This window comes from Macaca nemestrina, chromosome 17 (assembly GCF_043159975.1).
Source record: "Macaca nemestrina isolate mMacNem1 chromosome 17, mMacNem.hap1, whole genome shotgun sequence".
Lineage (NCBI taxonomy): Eukaryota > Metazoa > Chordata > Mammalia > Primates > Cercopithecidae > Macaca > Macaca nemestrina.
The window spans coordinates 34,382,960-34,401,690 of record NC_092141.1 but is presented as its reverse complement, the minus strand read 5'-3'; the positions used below and the strand labels follow the sequence as shown (position 1 = coordinate 34,401,690).

Below are 18,731 nucleotides of genomic sequence, written 5' to 3'. Positions count from 1 at the left end.
GATTCTTGTTCCATATATAGGATTTGAATACCTCATTATTATTTTTTACTTAAGCTTTTCTGTATGCAAGGTAGTAGTCACATTCATTTTATGACAGCTTATGTCCAGATATGAGAGTCTTATAGGTTAAGTCTGTTAAACTTTACTTTCTAAAGAAATTGAAAAGTGAATATTGTCAATAGTACCCAACATTAGATTACATATTATATGTATATAATTTTTTAACACCAGAATCAATTTTTAAGATGTAAAATTTTAAAAAGACAGTTTGAATGTATAGCATAGAAAAACTTAAATGTTGATAAAAGCAGATATAGTTTCTAACCTATTAGGTAAAAATTCTTTGTAGAAAAAGCATAAAAGAAATAATTCTGTTTGGTCAAGTGCATGAATTATTTACAAAGACACAGTAGTCAGTGTGATCTTTTAAAATGTCATTAATCAAATCTTAATATTCCTATGGTCAAAACCTTCATTTACGTTTTCTATCACACTTGGAATAAAATCTTAAGGCCTTATCATGTCATCATGGCCAGGTTCTTTCTCACTTTCTGACCTCATCTCCTACAGCGTCTTCCATCACATGCCATCCCTCCAACATGCCAAGCTTGTTTCTGCCTCAGGGGCTTTGTTATGGTGGTTGTCCCTCTTCTTGTAACTTCTTCAGCATCTTGCTGCCTCATTTTATGTGGGTGAAATGTTATCTCCTCAGAGAATCCTTTAGTGCCTGCTCTGCTCTGCCACCATTCTCTATCCCTAACCTGGCTACATTTTTCTTTATGGAACTTCCATTACTTGGGATCATATTTATTTGCATACTTATTTTTGTCTCAAGTGAAAGTTTCACAAAGGTTAAGAACAACGCTGTCTTATTTACTGCTGTATCCCCAGCGTCCTGGCACACTACCACCATCGTAATTGCAAACATTTACAGAGTGCTTACTATGTGCCAGGCCCCATTTTCAGCTTTCCTGCTTCATTGTACAATAATCCTCAGAACAGTTTTAGGGGCCAAAAAACAAAAAAAAAAAAGAAGAAAAAAAAAAGGAAGAGAGAGGTTAAGTAACTTACTCAAGATTTAACATAAGTGGTGTAGCTAGGATTTGAACCCACCAATCTGAGCTCATGGTTACTACATTATTTTCATGCAAGCGAATTAATAAAAATACCTAGTAATTATCCCAAGAAAATATGCGTAGTAGTGAATAATTACCTTTAAAGACAATTAAAGTAACATGTAGCTAACAAAGTAGCTTCTAAAGGATTCTCTGAGAGTATATTTTAATCATCTCCTGATGTTCTCTGCCATATTTAGATATTTTAGTCCAATAATAAAAGTTAGAAATTTTCCTAAATGTTCAGATTTCAAGAAATCAACACAATAAAAATTTACATTCTAAGCACAAAGTGTAAGTACATTAAGTCACCAATACATTTTCAAGTCAGAGCCATTCACTTAGAAGGAAAAGAGGCCTTCTAACAACTGAAGATTATGCCTGTGCAAATTGTCACAGCAGAGCTCGCGGCTATGCATCAGTGCATATAATAATGTCAACAGGCCGGGTGCGCTGGCTCATGCTTGTAATCCCAGAACTTTGGGAGGCTGAGGCAGGTGGATCACCTGAGGTCAGGAGTTCGAGACCAGCCTGGCCAACACGGCAAAATCCTGTCTCTACTAAAAATACAAAAACTAGCCAGGTGTGGTGGAGCGCGCCTGTAATCTCAGCTACTTGGGAGGCTGAGGCAGGAGAATCGCTTGACCCTGGCAGGTGGAGGTTGCAGTGAGCCAAGATGGCACCATTGCACTCCAGCCTGGGCCACAAGAGCAAAACTCTGTCTCAAAAAATAAATAAATAAATAAAATAATAATTATAATAAATAAATAAAGTCAATACACACTCTAAAGGCTCATAAGTTACAAAATGAATCTCTTTGTAATCTTCAACTTTTATAACTTTCTAAATTTTAAGTGAACCTGAATTTCCTAAAAGCAAATTAGACAGTATAATGAATAAGCCCAAGACACATGTGCAGGATGGATTTTTCCTTCAAATCTGTAATAGAATTGAAACTAAAGCCTTAAATTGAAATCATACCTGCTGAATGGGACTCTGTGCCTGAAACAATATTCTTCGTCCTAGTAGTTCTGCAAAGATACATCCCACAGACCAGATGTCAATAGCATTGCTGTAATGACGGCTGCCCATCAGGATTTCCGGAGCCCGGTAATACTGAGTAACAACTTCCTGAGTCATATGACGGGATTCATCTAATTCTTCCACTCTGGCCAATCCAAAATCACAAATCTAAACAGAAAAGGCAGTCAAAACATTGTCAAGCAAATACAAATGAAAGAGTAAAACAAAACATCAAAACCTTGATAGGGCACTGAACTTTGAAACTTTTTTTTTGAGACGGAGTCTTACTCTGTCACCCAGGCTGGAGGGCAGTGGCACAATCTCAGCTCACTGCAACCTCCGCTTCCCGGGTTCAAGGGATTCTGCTGCCTCAGCCTCCCAAATAGCTGGGACTACAGGTGCCCGCCACCACACCTGGCTATTTTTTTTTTTTGTATATTTAGTAGAGAAGGGGTTTAACCATATTGGCCAGGCTGGTCTCAAACTCTTGATCTCAGGTGATCCACCTGCCTTGGCCTCCCAAAGTGCTGGGATTACAGGCGTGAGCCACTGCACCCAGCCACTCTGAAACACTTTTAATGATACAGGTATAGTATATTTATGTCAATATACAATCTGGTTTTATTTGGTTAGAGAGGAAAAAAGTCTCAAACTTACATCATTTTCTTAAAAATATTCTTCTCATCTTTATTAATAAAAACATGTCTGTTTTCAGTTGATAATCAAAGCAAAAAAACTAGGTGAACATAAACGACTTTATTTATTTTTAGACAGGGTCTCACTCTGTCTCACTGGCTGGAGTGCAGTGGCGTGATCGATCTGAGGCTCCTCCCACCTCAGACTCCTGAGTAGCTGGGACTACAGGCACATGCTACCACGCCCGGCTAATTTTTGTGTTTTTTTTTTTTTTGTAGGGATGAGGTTTTGCCATGTTGTCCAGGCTGGTCCTGAACTCCTGAGTTCAAGCAATCTGCTTGCCTCAGCCTCCCAAAGTGCTGGGATTACATGTGTGAGCTACTGCACCTGGCCAATTGCATACTTCTAGGTTTAATTTAGAGACCAACTGTTGGCCAGGCACAGTGGCTCATGCCTGTAACCCCAGGGATTGGGAGGCTGAGGTGAGAAGACTGCTTGAGAGATCAAGAGTTTAAGACCAGGCTGGACAACATAGTAAGATCTCAACTCTACAAAACAATTAAAAAAAAAAAAAATAGCTGGGTGTGGTGGTGTGCACTTGTAGTCCCAGCTATTCTGGAGGCTGAGGTGGGAGGACTGCATGAGCCCAGGAGTTTGAGACTACAGTGAGCTATTACTGTGCCACCACACTCCAGCCTGGGAGACAGAGTGAGATTGAGACCCTATCTTTAAAAAAAATTTAAAAACCATGACAAAACCAACTACTTTCAAGACTAGTTTATAGACAAAGATATCATAAGACAAAGGGGTGTATCTTGAAGGCTCCTTAGCGGAGACTATGCCTGTTGTCTTTATGAAATATATATAAATTTCTTTAAAGCAATGGGTTTCAAACTGACTCCAGTGGAATCTAGTTCTGACTTTAGGCATTCCATAAATATTATATCCAAACTTCACATGTACTTATCTATTTAAAATACAAATTCACACTCAAATGTATAAATACGTTAAAACGTAGTACACTGTAGAATACTAATGCTACTGGGTTCATTCATTTCTTCATGCCATACATATTTAAGTTAGTACTTGTTATATTACAGATGGTATGTTAGAATCTGGAGATACAGTAATAAGTAATAAAGACTGGTTAACTTCTATACAAACTTAGAAATAAATCTTTTCTTGCTATTTCTCCTCAACTGAAAAGTATGCTGAGGGTTACAAGGTGAGCTATTAATAAACAGCAGCAGTGCCACCACCAACAACTACTGCTTATCTTTAGGAATTAAAATTTTCTTGATATGGGGCAATCAAAACACAACAACTAGGAGCACTGAGGATGAGATCAGATAGTAATGGCCATCTAAACTCCAGTGTTCTCACTGATTAACTTTACAAGTCACAATATTGCAAGTGATAAAATATGATTTTAAATCTGTTTTCTAAATTGAAGTCCCCATATAAGATTTCATTTGAAAAAGAGTTCTGGCAGCTTAAAAAGAAAATCTGAAAACTCCGTTCTAAAGAAAACAAAATTTACTCCCCAATTTTTGGCAATCCCCTCTTTCTGATTTGAATCTACTATGTCTGGTTACATCAAATGAATTCAGATGTGTATATAGGAATGAGTCAGTATGAAGCCACCATCTTAACAACTTAAGAATGCAGGAAAATTTTCCATACTATACAGATAAACCATATAACATAACAACAAAAGCCCAAGTTCATCAAATATGTTCAAACAACATATACATATTTTTTTGAGACAGTCTCACTCTGTCATCCAGACTGAAGTGCACTGACACGATCTCGGCTCACTGCAACCTCTGCCTCTCAGGTTCAAGCGATTCTCGTGCCTCAGCCTCCTGAGCAGCTGGGACTAGAGGCACGTGCCACCACGCCTGGCTAATTTTTATATTTTTAGTAGAGACAGGTTTTTGCCATGTTGGCCAGGCTTGTCTCAAATTCCTGGCCTCATGTAATCCGCCCACCTCAGCCTTCCAGTGTTGGGATTACAGGCGTGAGCCACTGCACCCGGCCAAAATAACATATAATATTTTTAAAACTCTATTACTTGGCCATGACTCTTGAGGGTATTTTAAAAAACTAAACCGACAAAAGGAAAGAACACAATTTTTTCTCGTATATGAAAAAAACCAACCAACCACCCATCCAACAAAAAATGATTTCTGTTATAAAGCAAATCCCTTATTAAAAACATCAGTATGATTTGTCATTTTTAGTAACTTATCTGGAAGACAACCTGAGTCCAAAATAGGAAGCTAACATGATCAGATAACTAAAAAAATTCCAGCAAAATTATCCATCTTGTGCTTAATAGGAAACAAAACACATTCACAATATGGAAGGATACCGATTTTTAAAAACGATTTTGTTATAATGATCTTCAATGTATTTGTATGTTTGAGAAGAAAGAACTAGCGTCTGTAGTCTAGCACTCTATTCTGGCTTTTTAAAAGTAGGCCTGTAAGATGAGTCAAAGGAGTGGAGCAAAATTGGTTTGTTCTGATTTGTGTGTTGTGTATTCATGAATGGCATTTTCCTTTAGTTGCCCATTCATACAGTCCAACGTTATAAAACCATAACAGACAATTTGGAAAATGAACTTCAAGCAGTTAATGGCATCAAACACGACAGGTCCTGCACAAAATCCTGTGTGAAGTCTTCCAATCAAAAACCAAAAGAAGAAGAAATTGGCTTAAACGGTCATAAGATTGATTAGGTATGAATAGGACAAAAAAATTTCTAACTTTAAGGTTTAGAATTTTTTTTTAAAATAAAACAATTATGGGGATAAGTTGCAAGTTCTCTTTAAAAAGTGAAAAGGTGGCAGGAAAAACTCAATAACCTATAGAAGAAATACTTCAGATTTTGGGGGCAATTAACTTCTCTGTGGAAACAAAAGACTGAATTACAACATCAGCTGTTTTTAGGGAAAATATGAAAAATAGGTTTTCGTCTTTCTAGAGCTAAAATAAGGGTGAAGGCTCTTCAAGGCTATAACGAAGGGAGAACTTTCATTCATAAGCAGTATCATCCACCAGCTTTTCAACAGAACTGACCTACAGTTCAGAGATATCATTTAAAATAAAAAATGAATTTTATTTATACATTTGGTTTTATTACTTAGTTTAACCACCAGCAACCTAAGTAATAATGATAGTCTTGATTATTTTTAAAGTGGGTAACATTTTAAAAACTTATTTTTCTTCTCAAATATAGCAGTTAAAGGCCCTTATTTCCAATTTCTATTATGAGGAAAAATATAGTGGACCTCTCTCTATTCAAGAGTTCTGCCAATACACATCTGTATTAGAGGTAGGGAAATACAAATATGTGGACTTTGCTATTTGCAAGCCCCTTTTTAAATGAAAGACAATGGCTGTACTAGGGAAGAGAAGTAAAACTGAAACTGATGACTTGAAATTTTGGAACTACTAAATATAATTCTGTAACCAATTCCTCTTCAGAGGAATAATTAAGAATTGGCTACTATACATTATGGAAATACATTGAATAGGTGCCTATTACCCTTTTCTGGTTTGGCATTTTCACTTCTTTTTTTTTTTTTGGAGACAGGGTCTCACTCTGTCACCTAGGCTGGAGTGCAGTGGTGTGATCACAATTCACTGCAGCCTTGATGCTCTGGGCTCAGGCGATCCTCCTGTCTCAACCTTCTGAGTAGCTGGGACTACAGGCATGCACGACTATACCTGGCTAATTTTTGTATTTTTTATTGAGATGGGGTTTTGTTTGCCTAGGCTGGTCTTGAACTGCCGGGCTCAAGCAATCTGCCCGCCTCAGCCTCCCAAAATGCTGGAATTATAAGGCATGAGCCACCGTGTCTGGCCAGCACTATCACTTTTAAATATGTTTCTACTTCTGACTTTGCTACCTTGGTCAAACAGCATATAGAAATGTTAGCTGTGTAAAAATGTAGATGGTCTTCCTAAAAGTCACACTTCATTCTCTTATATAAACAGATGCTTGCTGTTCTAATATTTCTTCTGATATGTGCTTCTTTTAATAATGGAACAATCTGTAAAGGAGTCACCTTCTCTATTCTTTCTAGCTACACTGTAATTCCAATTTCAGAGTTTCTAAAACATAGGCAAACTATCATGAAAAGAACATGAGGCAGGACTACAAATTATTACTATGGCTATGAGTAGTGATATGGAGAAAACTGGGTTAACTTTTGGTAAAGTAATGGAAATGAACTTATTTCTTTCACAAAAATATGTTGTTCTTTAACCTGCCTTGACATTTTGATTTTTCCCAGGTATTTAAATAAACTGAAAAGCTACCTTTAGAACACAGTTGCTGTTCACAAGGAGATTCCCTGGCTTAATGTCTCGATGTAAAATGCCAGCTGAATGGAGATATTTCAAACCTGAAATAGCAAACAGATTTAATTGCAGATATTTAATTCCTTTTACTCAACCAATAATTTTTTAAAAACCTTGGAAGAAAACAGTAGAGGATTTAAAATTGTTCCCTAAATAACTGCATAACGAACATTATTAAAAGCTAGTCTCACCTCAAAATACCATAATTTTGCTAGAGTAAAAATGTCACCAAAGGTTTGCAAAGTGTAGAGATAATGTCTATAATTTCAACAATTATGTAGGTTTAAATACAGATAAGCTTCTTAGGCACTCGAGTTAAGACCATATTAATAACCTTAGATTGCTAGTCAGTGTGGCTATTGGACTGCTGTTATTGATACTCTTAACCTGCAACTCGGAGCCTTCTCCAACAAAACAGTTTCCGTTAACCCACATGGAGCCTTTCCCAGGACAAGTGTTTCACTGGTAAGACAAAATTCAGGAACTTGCCCACACTGTCAGTAGTATTCTTTACCACTCAGAATCAGGAGGGTAATGAACCACTTTAAAAATATTTCTGACATCTTAGAAGACCAGTGCCTTCATTCAGTACTGCTAAAGGTCCCAGCCTCAACGTTGAGTCCTTTTTGTGTGCGTTTTTCCTTTTCTTTTTTTTTTTTTATTTGAGACAGGGTCTTACTCTGTAACCTAGGCAGGAGTATGGTGGTATGATCACAGCTCACTGAAACCTCAACTTTCCTGGCTCAAGCCATGCTCCCACCTCAGGCTCCTGAGAAGCGGGAACTATGGGCATGTACCACCATATCCGGCTAATGGGCTGAGTCTTTTTTGGATAAAATGTAGCAAATCACATTTTTCACAAGTACAAAAAGAGCCAATATCTTCCCCATTTCCCCCTACCACAGAATATGAACAAATCTATTGGAGGTGAACATTTTTAGTTTTTTTGAGACGGAGTCTCACTGTGTCGCTCAGGCTGGAGTACAGTGACACGATCTCGGCTCCCTGCAGCCTCCATCTCCCAGGTTCACTTGATTCTCCTGCCTCAGCCTCCCAAGTAGCTGAGACTACAGGCGAGCGCCACCATGCCCGGCTAAGTTTCGTATTTGTTTAAAGTAGAGTATAGTTTTGCCATGTTGGCCAGGCTGGTCTTGAATTTCTGACCTCAGATGATCTGCCTGCCTCAGCATCCCAAAGTGCTGTGATTACAGGCATGAATCACCATGCCTGGCCTGGAGGTGAGCTTTTTAGTTTTAATATTGCTTATGTGGCCAGGTGCAGTGGCTCACGTCTGTAATCCCAGCCCTTTGGGAGGCTAAGGCAAGCGGATCACGAGCTCAGGAGATCAAGACCATCCTGGCTAATATGGTGAAACCCCATCTCTACTGAAAATACAAAAAAACTAGCTGGGCATGGTGGCAGGCGTCTGTAGTCCCAGCTACTTGGGAGGCTGAGGCAGAAGAATGGCGTGAACCTGGGAGGCAAAGCTTACAGTGAGCCGAGATTGTGCCACTGCACTCCAGCCTGGGTGACACAGTGAGACTCTGTCTGGGGAAAAAAAAAAAAAAAAAAAGCTTATGTATTTTCATCCTTTTGGCATTTATTTTTCAATCGCTATAAAGAATCTCTTAATTCTATGAATTCTGGGGCGGGTGTGGGGGGAAGTATTTTACTTACTAGGTAAGAAAGCTGTTTTAGGCAAAATTCTCATGGACATACTTGATGGCCAGAAGTGTCAATAATGTTGGCCCAAATCCTTTCTCAGTCAAGTACGTGCTCTTTAATGAGCCAGTCTAGAGTTATTTAGCTGGCTCTGTTTATTGGTCTTCCCAATCTACTTTGGTTTTAAGGGTCATTTTGTTTCTCTGGAGTTGGCTTCAGGTATGCCAGCCAATACTCAGACAGGCCCACCTACTGTTGGCTTGCAGGACGGACGTCATCCATAGGGGATATAGTCACTTTTCGCCTGAGTCGTCTGATGACACATATTCCTATTCCGTTGAAAACTAAAGGCTGTTTTGTGAACTTGTGACAAACCATCCTGCTTATTCACCTAGATTAGCCCACTCAACTGCCTAATGAATTTGACAGGGCTTTCTCTTTCATTACTGAAAACAAGAAATATTTGGCAACCCTAAAAAGCTTCTTCATTAACATTAAATATAGAAATTATAAAATATGCTTTGTCAAAAGAAAAAAGTCTTTAGAGAAGAAGAAAACCTTGGAAGGTCAGATTAAAGTCTAAATGAGAAGCAAAACATTTCATTTACAGTGTGACAGCACCTTTTTCTTCATAAAGAAATCTTACCTCGCAAAATCTGATAAAGAAAAACTTTGACATGATCTGAGCTGAGTGGTTGAGGAGAGACGATAATTTTATGTAGGTCACTCTGCATCAATTCTGTGACAACATATCTTGAAGTTTTAAGTTAAGGAGAGTTCAACGAATTCAGTCCCCTACCCCCTCAAAGTGGTGACCAGATCCAAAAAATAACTTCCATTCTCAAGGCTGGAAAAATGGGCAAAGAAAGCTTCTAGACAGCATGACATAGGTGAGAATTCCAGCCCTCACAAGATAAAACACTACTAAAATCAAAAGAACTTACATGTTTAAAAGTCAGCAGGAGTAAACGACCAAATGATTTCCTTATAATCAGCATTATAAAAGACAAAACCAAAGGTAAACATTTTAAATAACAGCCAGGCCAGGAAAAGTATGACGACCAAACAGTCTTGAGTTCTACTTAGACATGTTACAGGAATGTCCTCTGAATCCAAACAAATGGGGATTGGTGATCTCATCTTAGACCACCATGACACCAATGGAAAAGATCACGACCTATCCAAGGGCCGTGGCTTGTTTCATTATAAAATATGGTATTCCTAAACACATGTAAAGTAATTAGTTAAGTCTCTCCACAATCTTAGTAATTTAGTTCTTTTATTATTTAACTTTGTATGTATTTATGAAACACCCCTCCCCACTACCACCAGTAGATTTCAAGCTTCCTATACGTTGTACTCTGTTGTATGTCTAGGGTTTTGCTCAATGGACACGTGGCAGATGATTAAAGGCTGGAGCCTGGAGAGCCATGGAGATATGGAATCCAAGACTCTTGTGAAGCACATGAGTGTTAGATACATTAGAGAAGCAAAAGTATGGTAAATCTTATAAAGTATTAAGTTTTCTTAAGGCAATTTCTAATTTAATGTTTTAGCAAAAACAAGTAGGAAAGGGGATAACTTGGGAACAGGGAGGAGAAATGATAACAGCCTTTGACAAAAGCAATTGAAAACTCCCTCCTCCTCGAGACATTTTTTCCAAATTGCTTTAGTCTCCTTTTTTCTTCAACCACTGTACGTTGAAATGCCCCATGGCTGCTGGTCCTCAGTCCTCTTCCCTATCCATACTCATGGATACTTGGATCCAGTCCCATGTCTTCAAATAATATCCATGCTGATGACTCCTAAATTTCTCTCTCTAGTTAATCTTCTTTCCTTAAGTGCAGACTTGTATATCAAACTGCCTATTATTTCCCCTGGATACCTAATTGACATTTCAAACTAACAAGTCCAAAACTGTCCAAATCTTTCTTAGTTGCTTGCACCACAAACCACATCAAGGAGTTATCCTTGACTCGCCCTTTCTCTTTCACTATACCTCCAATTTTCAGAAAATCCTTCAAAATTTAGCCAGAATTAACGCCACTTCTTATATCCACTGCTACTACTCTGGCCCAAGACTGCTATATTTCTAAAACACAGCAGCCAGGATAATTTTTTTTTTTACTATTATATTTTTTATTTTGCCTATATACTGAAATTTACTTTATTATATAGAAAATATAATTTTTAAGGCTTTATTAGACATTCTAAGATATTTTAGTCTTAGGTTTTATCATCCAGATTCTTTCCAAAGAAATATATTCTACTTCGTAATGAAAGTTAATGAGAAAATGATATTTGGCATGTAGGATTCACTTATAGGACAGTTTTCAGTGACATGTTAAAATTATTCTATAAAATGATGAAGAGTTAAATAATGACATCAGGGTTACAGTTTTTAATGTTTTTATTCAAACTATTTTTCTTAAAAAATTTTCAAACACACAAAAAATTACACAGAGATGACCCATATACACACTTAACACCTAGAATCTACACTGCATATTTTGCTATATTTGCTTTGTCACACATCTATCTATTGCTCTTTCCATCCATCAATTCATCCAAAACTGGATGCATGTCACAGAATGATCTTATAGGATGAAGGCCAAATTATGTCATTTTCTCTGCAAAAGCTTTCCATTTCATTTAAGAGCAAACGCCAGTCTTTAAAATGGTCTCACAGGCCATAAATCATTTGGCCTTCTTACTTCTCTGACCTCTTCTATTGTTTTCTTCCTGGATATTCTCTGAACATACTAGACACACTCCAACCTTAGGCCTTAGCTATTCCCTCTTCACAGACTGTACTTCCTGACATCTATTTGTTAACTCTTTCACGTCCTTTGTGGTTTTGCTCCAATTTTATCTTTCAAATGAGGCCTACCTCAACCACTCTGACACTACAGTCAGGTGTTGTATAATGATGTTTGGTTGATGGTAGACCACATGTATAAAGGTGGTCCCATAGATTGTAACGGTGCTGAAAAGTCCTATTGTATTGCCTAGGGGTGTCTTGGTGACTAACCCTGTGTAGGCTTAGGCTAATGTATATGTTTGTGTCTTATTTTAAAAAGTGAAAAAGCAACTCAGACCTCAACTCTACAAAAAATTTAGCCAGGTGTGGTGGCTTGCGCCTGTAGTCCCAGCAGTTACTGAGGACATTGACGTGGAAGGATTACCTGACCCTGGGAGGTCAAGGTTGCAGTGAGCCATGACTGCACCACTGCAATCCAGCCTAGGCAACAGAGTGAGAAAAATAAATAAATAAAAAGAAAAAAAATATTTTTATATAGCTGTACAATGTCCCTGTGTTTTAAGCTAAGTGTTAATACAAAAGAGTAAAATATTTAACAAAATTAAAAAGTTTAGAAAGTAAAAAAGTTACAGTAAGCTAGGGTTAATTTATATTAAAGAAACATTAAAAAAGAAACTTGGGGGGGGAGGAGGAAAAAAATAAATTTAGTGTAGCTTAACAGCACAGAGTTTATAAAGTCTATAGTAATGCACAGTAATGTTTTAGGCTTTCAGATTCACTCACCACTCACTGACACCCAGAGCAATTTCCAGTTAAGTGCCCTATACAGGTGTACCATTTTTATCTTTTATATCATATTTTTACTGTACCTTTTCTATGTTCAGATACGTTTAGATATATAAATACTTATTGTGTTAAAACTGCCTACAGTATTCAGTACGGTAACAGGTTGTACACTTGTACAGGTTTGTAGCCTAGGAGCAATAGGTTATACCACACAGCTTAGGTGTGTAATAGGCTAGACCATCTAGGTTTGTGTAACAACCTGTACTCCCTGTCTACTTGCTATCCCCTTGCACAGCTTTACTTTTTCTTCTTCCCTTAGTAGTTATTATCCTATAATTTCCTTATGTTTATTCTGTCTGTATTGCCAAGCCTGCACCATGAAGGCAAGGGTTTTTGTCTTTGTTCACAAATCTATCCCAAACTCTTCGAATAGTGTCTGCACATAGTAGGTCCCTATAAATATTTGATGAATTAATGTATATTGAGTGCCTGTTAGGTACTAGGTACTCTACTAAGTATTTTAAATATATAATCTCATCTAATTTTCACAGTTACTCTACAAGGTATGTAGTGGTACCCTAAATTTAGATAAAGAAACTGACATTAACAGAAGACAACCTGCCTATGGTTACATAGTAGTGAAGCTTTTAGATCTGATCATGTCTAACATTGTTTCAATGGTTCTACGCAATTTTGGATTTATCTTCTTTTCTTATTCTTTAAAGTAACATTTTAAAAAACTCTAATAAAGTAGGCCAGGTGGGTGGCTCATGCCTGTAACCCCAGCACTTTGGCGAGCCCAGGAGGGTGGACTGCTTGAGCCCAGGAGCTCGAGACCAGCCTGGGCAACATGGAGAAATCCCATCTCTATAAAAAATTCAAGAAATAGGTCAGGTGCGGTGGCTCACGCCTGTAATCCCAGCACTTTGGGAGGCTGAGGCAAGTGGATCACTTGAAGTCAGGAGTTTGAGACCAGCCTGGCCAACATGGTGAAACCGTCTCTCTACTAAAAATACAAAAACTAGCTTGATGTGGTGGCGGGTACCTATAGTCCCAGTTACTTGGAGGCTGAGGCAGGAGAACCACTTTAACACAGGAGGCAGAGGTTGCAGTGAGCTGAGATCGTGCCACTGCACTCCAGCCTGGGTGACAGAGCAAGACTTTGTCTTAAAAAAAAAAATTTTTTTTTAAGAAATAGATGAGCATTGTGGCTGGTGCCTGTAGTTCCAGCTACTCAGCAGGCTGAGGTGGGAGGATCACTTGAGCCCGGGAGGCAGGGGTTGCAGGGAGCCCTGATCTTGCCACTGCACTCCAGCCTGGGTAACAGAGTGAGACCCTGTCTCAAAAAAAACAAAAACCCCCACAACTATCACAAAATATACTAAATGTTCATTGCGTTCTTTATAGAATAATTTCAACTAATAAATGCAGAAACAATTATAGAATTAGGAAAAAAATCACGGTTTTGCAATCTCTGGAGGTAGGCACCATCAATGGCTGGTAAAATCACTTGAAAAGGATGAGTGTGAGACTGACATCACTTCAATCCACCACTCAATCTTAGCATAATTTAATGTGGAACAAGAATATTATGTTTGTGATATGCACAACACTGTCTAGAAGTATTCATGCCCCAAAAAACTTAATTTGAATGTAATCAATCATCTAGCTCTAATGACCAGTTAACTAGAAATATGTGGAATTAAAAAACAAGACATTAAGAAGAAGCAATCTGCTAAACACACAATGTGGACCACTCTTCAGGAAAAAATTATCTAACAAATCAATGACCATCCCCCTCTCACTGCCACAAAAAAAATGTGTGTTATGGGGTGAAGGGCAGGCAGAAATGTTTGGGATAAGAGACTCAAGAGACATAATAACCATACATACATGTGAACTTTGTTAGATCCTTATTCAAAAAGTGACTCTTGAGGCAGAGAACAGATATTAAGGAATTAGCTAATTTTATTAGGTGTGATAATGGCATAATGGGTTTTCAAGATACTTATCTGTTAGAAATTCACATTTAAGTATTTATAGGTGGGATAATGTGATGTTTGGTTATCTACTTTAAAATACTCCAGCCCTCCTTTCCCTTCCCCTCAATAAAAAGGAATAGAGGAAATGAGATTGGCAAAATGATTAAATATTGTTAAAGCTGAGCATGAGGTACATAAGTTATATACTTACATACTACTACCTCTCATATTTTTGTATATATTTTTGCATATTTTGTATATATTTTTATATATTTTGAAAATTTCCATAATAGTATTCTTAAACTTCATTGTAGAAAATGTAAAATATATTTAAAAAGCAAGAATATTAAAAATATCCAGAATTCTACCTCTTTGGGTGAACTATAACATTTTGATGAAAATAATGTGCATGAGTACATGCATGTATATTTAAAATAAAACTGGTATTATATACATTGTTCTTTTTTTTAATACTTTAAGTTCTAGGGTACATGTGCACAATGTGCAGGTTACATATACATGAGCCATGTTGGTTTGCTGCACCTATCAAATCGTCATTTACATTACGTATTTCTTCTAATGCTATCCCACCCCCAGCCCCCCACCCCTTGACAGGCCCTGGGGTGTGATGTTCCCTGCCCTGTGTGCAAGTGTTCTCATTGTTCAATTCCCACCTATGAGTGAGAATATGCTGTGTTTGGTTTTCTGTCCTTGTGACAGTTTGCTGAGAATGATGGTTTCCAGTTTCATCCATGTCCCTGCAAAGGACATGAACTCATCCTTTTTTATGGCTGCATAATATTCCGTGGTGTATATGTGCCACATTTTCTTAATCCAGTGGTTCCAAGTCTTTTGCTATTGTGAATAGCAAAAGTGCCACAATAAACATGTGTGTGCATATGCCTTTATAGCAGCATGATTTATAATCCTTTGGGTATATAACCAGTAATGGGATCGCTGGGTCAAATGGTATTTCTAGTACTAGATCCTTGAGGAATCGCCACACTGTCTTCCATAATGGTTGAACTAATTTATACTCCCACCAACAGTGTAAAAGCATTCCTATTTCTCCACATCCTCTCCAGCATTTGTTGTTTCCTGACTTTTTAATGACTTTTTAACTTTTCTGTTGCCTGTTCTTTTAATAAAATGTAAGGATCTAGACACAAAACAAGCAAAGGAATCCCTTGCTTATCGCATTCAATGGTCTAATAATGCAGAATTTTAATGACTGCATAGTGTTCTAACGTGTGGATATATCATAATTCATTTAACCAAGGGATCATTGTTAAAAAGCTGTTTCTAATTTTACTTTTTACTATTTTATTTTTTGAGATGGAGTCTTGCTCTGTCACCCAGGCTGGAGTGGAGTGCCGTGATCTCGGCTCAGAATTCTGCAGCCTCCATGTCCCAGGTTCAAGCGATCCTCGTGCCTCAGCCTCCCGAGTAGCTAGCATTAGAAGCGCACACCACTGTGCCCGACTAATTTTTGTATTTTTAGTAGAGATGGGGTTTCGTCATGTTGGCCAGGCTGGTTTTTAACTCCTGACCTCAAGTGATCTGCCCACCTCAGTATCCCAAAGTGCTGGGATTACAGGTGTGAGCCACTGAGACTGGCCTATTTTTAACTATTTTAAATAACCTTGAGATAAACATCCTATACATAGAATTTTATGTGGATCTGAGGATATTATATATACTTTAAAAAAGTTTTAAAATACTGTAAACTCCATGATATTATATATATTCTTTTATATCATTTTACATGCTTAAATAGTACTCCATTTTACGTAATATGTCAGGAGTTAAGTCATCTCCTGCCACTGGATGTTTGCAATATTATTGTTTCACTATTATGTAGCTCTGTGGGAGTGCTTAGAGCTTTAAGGTATTATTTCATGAGGAACCCTCAATTATATATAGATCCTCCTTCCTGGGTCAAGCATTTATTCAGAAGAGTTCTCCAATCTTCCTTCTTAGGATGAATAGGTCAGGCTGCCAGAATTCTATGTTAGTGGGTGTCCAGGGAATAAACTTTTAGTCTCCAGCAGGGTGGGGGAAGATCTGAGCATCTTACTACTTCTAAAACAGTCTTGCAACCAATCCGATGTTTAGGCCCACCTGTATCCCCACTTTCTGAGATAATTGATGCCTCTAATTCCTGAGACTTTCTGACATTCTGTAGCAAGAACCAACCTGCTTCTGGGTTCTCATTACTGCCACCTTAGATTTCTGCCTTTTCTAGTCTGAATTTTTAACCCTTTAGTGAAATTTAAGGGGACTACAGGAAGGAATGGTAGTAAAGATTTATGTTCTATCCACTGTGTTTTAAGGTTGAAAACTCTTTACATGTTTATTGGCCACACATATGTGTGACCATGAAAGACAGAAAAAAAAAAAAAAAGGAAAAGCAAGAGAGCAAACTGTTTCTGTCCTTTGCTCAATTTTCTACAGGGGTGATAATTTTTTTGTAATACTGCTTCTCATAGTAAGGATATTAACCTGCTAGTATGTACTGAAAATTTCTTTTCCACTAGGAAGTCACAGGATGGTGATATAAAAAAACTGCTGCTTGCACCTTTAAGTCTTAATCAGAAGTCCCAATATTCCTGAGTTGCACTGGTTCCAGAATTCTCAAGGGAGAGGAAACAAAGGACCATTACACAGAAAAAACCCAAACAACAAAACAAAAACAAAAATTTCACAATTGCCATCCCTGTATTAAGTGTTTTGTTATGTTCTGAGTATCTGTGTCTTCCCAAAAATTCATAGGGTGAAATGCTAACCCCCAAGAAGATGTGATTAAGAGGTGGGACCTTTGGGAGGTGATTAGGTCATGAGGGGAGAGCCTCTCTATAAAAAGAGGCCTAATGGAGTTTGTCAGTCCTTTCCACAATGTTAGGTTATAGTTAAAGACTGTCAACTAGGAAATGGGCCCTCAGCAGACACCAAATCTGCCAGTACTGTGATTTTGGACTTCCCAGCCTCCAGAACTGTCAGAAATAAATTAGTGTTGTTTATAAACCACTCAGTTTACGGCATTTTATTATAGCAGAATGGATGGACTAAGACAGTTATCAACTTGAGCTTTTTTTTTCTTGAGGCGGAATTTCACTCTTGTTGCCCAGGCTGGAGCGCAATGGCATGATCTCGGCTCACCACAACCTCCACCTCCCAGGTTCAAGCTATTCTCCTGCCTCAGCCTCCTGAGTAGCTGGGATTACAGGCATGTGCCACCATGCCCGGCTATTCTTTATATTTTTAGTAGAGATAGGGTTTCTCCATGTTGGTCAGGCTGGTATTGAACTCCTGACCTCAGGTGATCTGCCTGCCTCGGCCTCTCAAAGTGCTGGGATTACAGGTGTGAGCCACCGGGCCTGGCCGAAACTTGAGCTCTTATACGGGAAAAAAAAAAAAAATAATAATCCTGAAGTACCAATGGCCAGGCATGGTGGCTCATGCCTGTAATCCCAACATTTTGGGAGGTCAAGGCAGAAGGATTACTTAAGCTCAGCAGTTCAAGACCTGCCTGGGCATCTTAATGACATCCTGTCTCTATAAAAAAAATAAAGTTAGCTGGGCATGGTGGCATGCATCTGTAGTCCCGGCTACTAGGGAGGCTGAGGTGGGAGGATCACTTGAGCCTAGGAGGTCAACGCTGCGGTGAGCCATGATTGCACCACTGCACTCCCACCTGGGTGACAGAGTGAGTCCCTGTCTCAAAAAAAAAAGTATAAAGCATTTATGTGTATGGGACGTCAGTCAGATCTGCTGAATTTATTGACTTTTTTTTTTTTTGCTTTTGCCAGGATTGAAGAGTTCTTCCATGGATGTGAAGAACAGATTATATTCTATTCTACTTCACATATCTTCAAAATTGGCAGCCAAGTTGTGATGCCAGAATCCTTACTGTTAGTAGTGACAGTTGGTAAGCTCGCAAGCAGCGGAGAGAAAACATCTTAATTTTCAAGTTTATCAGGTTGAAATCACAGTGCTGGCACTTGGAAAATCTTGCTTTGACTTATAAATTTATAAATGAAACAAACTGATACAAAAGCCAAAAACAGAGAATAAGCATGAAATAATGTCATATGCTTTCTTCTAACAGTGACTACATTTTCAAAGAAAGGAGAAAATGGAAAACTGACTGGAGGGAGTACTGTTCTAAGCAGATATTTTATAACTAAGTACTCATTTCAGAAAAAGAAATCTGACATTTCATCTAGCATTATGAAACCTATCAGGTCAGGGTGTTGCTCACCCTATACCTGCTGGATTTGAATGGACAAACTGAACTATTTTTGACCAACAATAACACTTTCATATGATTCAACACTGAGCAAAGTATTACCAGATATCAAAAAACTGAAAAGGTATTCAAAATGAACATAGAGCA

The 18,731-nt window shown here is 38.1% G+C and overlaps 1 protein-coding gene across 2 annotated transcripts in view; it reads right to left on the bottom strand.

The window, feature by feature from the left end:
• Positions 1–18,731, bottom strand: part of LOC105476015 (nemo like kinase) — a 152,252-nt gene that overhangs the window by 24,821 nt on the left and 108,700 nt on the right. For both annotated transcript variants that reach the window (XM_011731599.3, XM_011731588.3), the window contains exons 4-6: positions 9,453–9,559; positions 7,103–7,188; positions 2,097–2,306 (exon numbers count right to left, since the gene is read on the bottom strand). In XM_011731599.3, the coding sequence (XP_011729901.1) occupies positions 2,097–2,306; positions 7,103–7,188; positions 9,453–9,559 (403 nt within the window). The remainder of the gene's footprint in view (positions 1–2,096; positions 2,307–7,102; positions 7,189–9,452; positions 9,560–18,731) is intronic.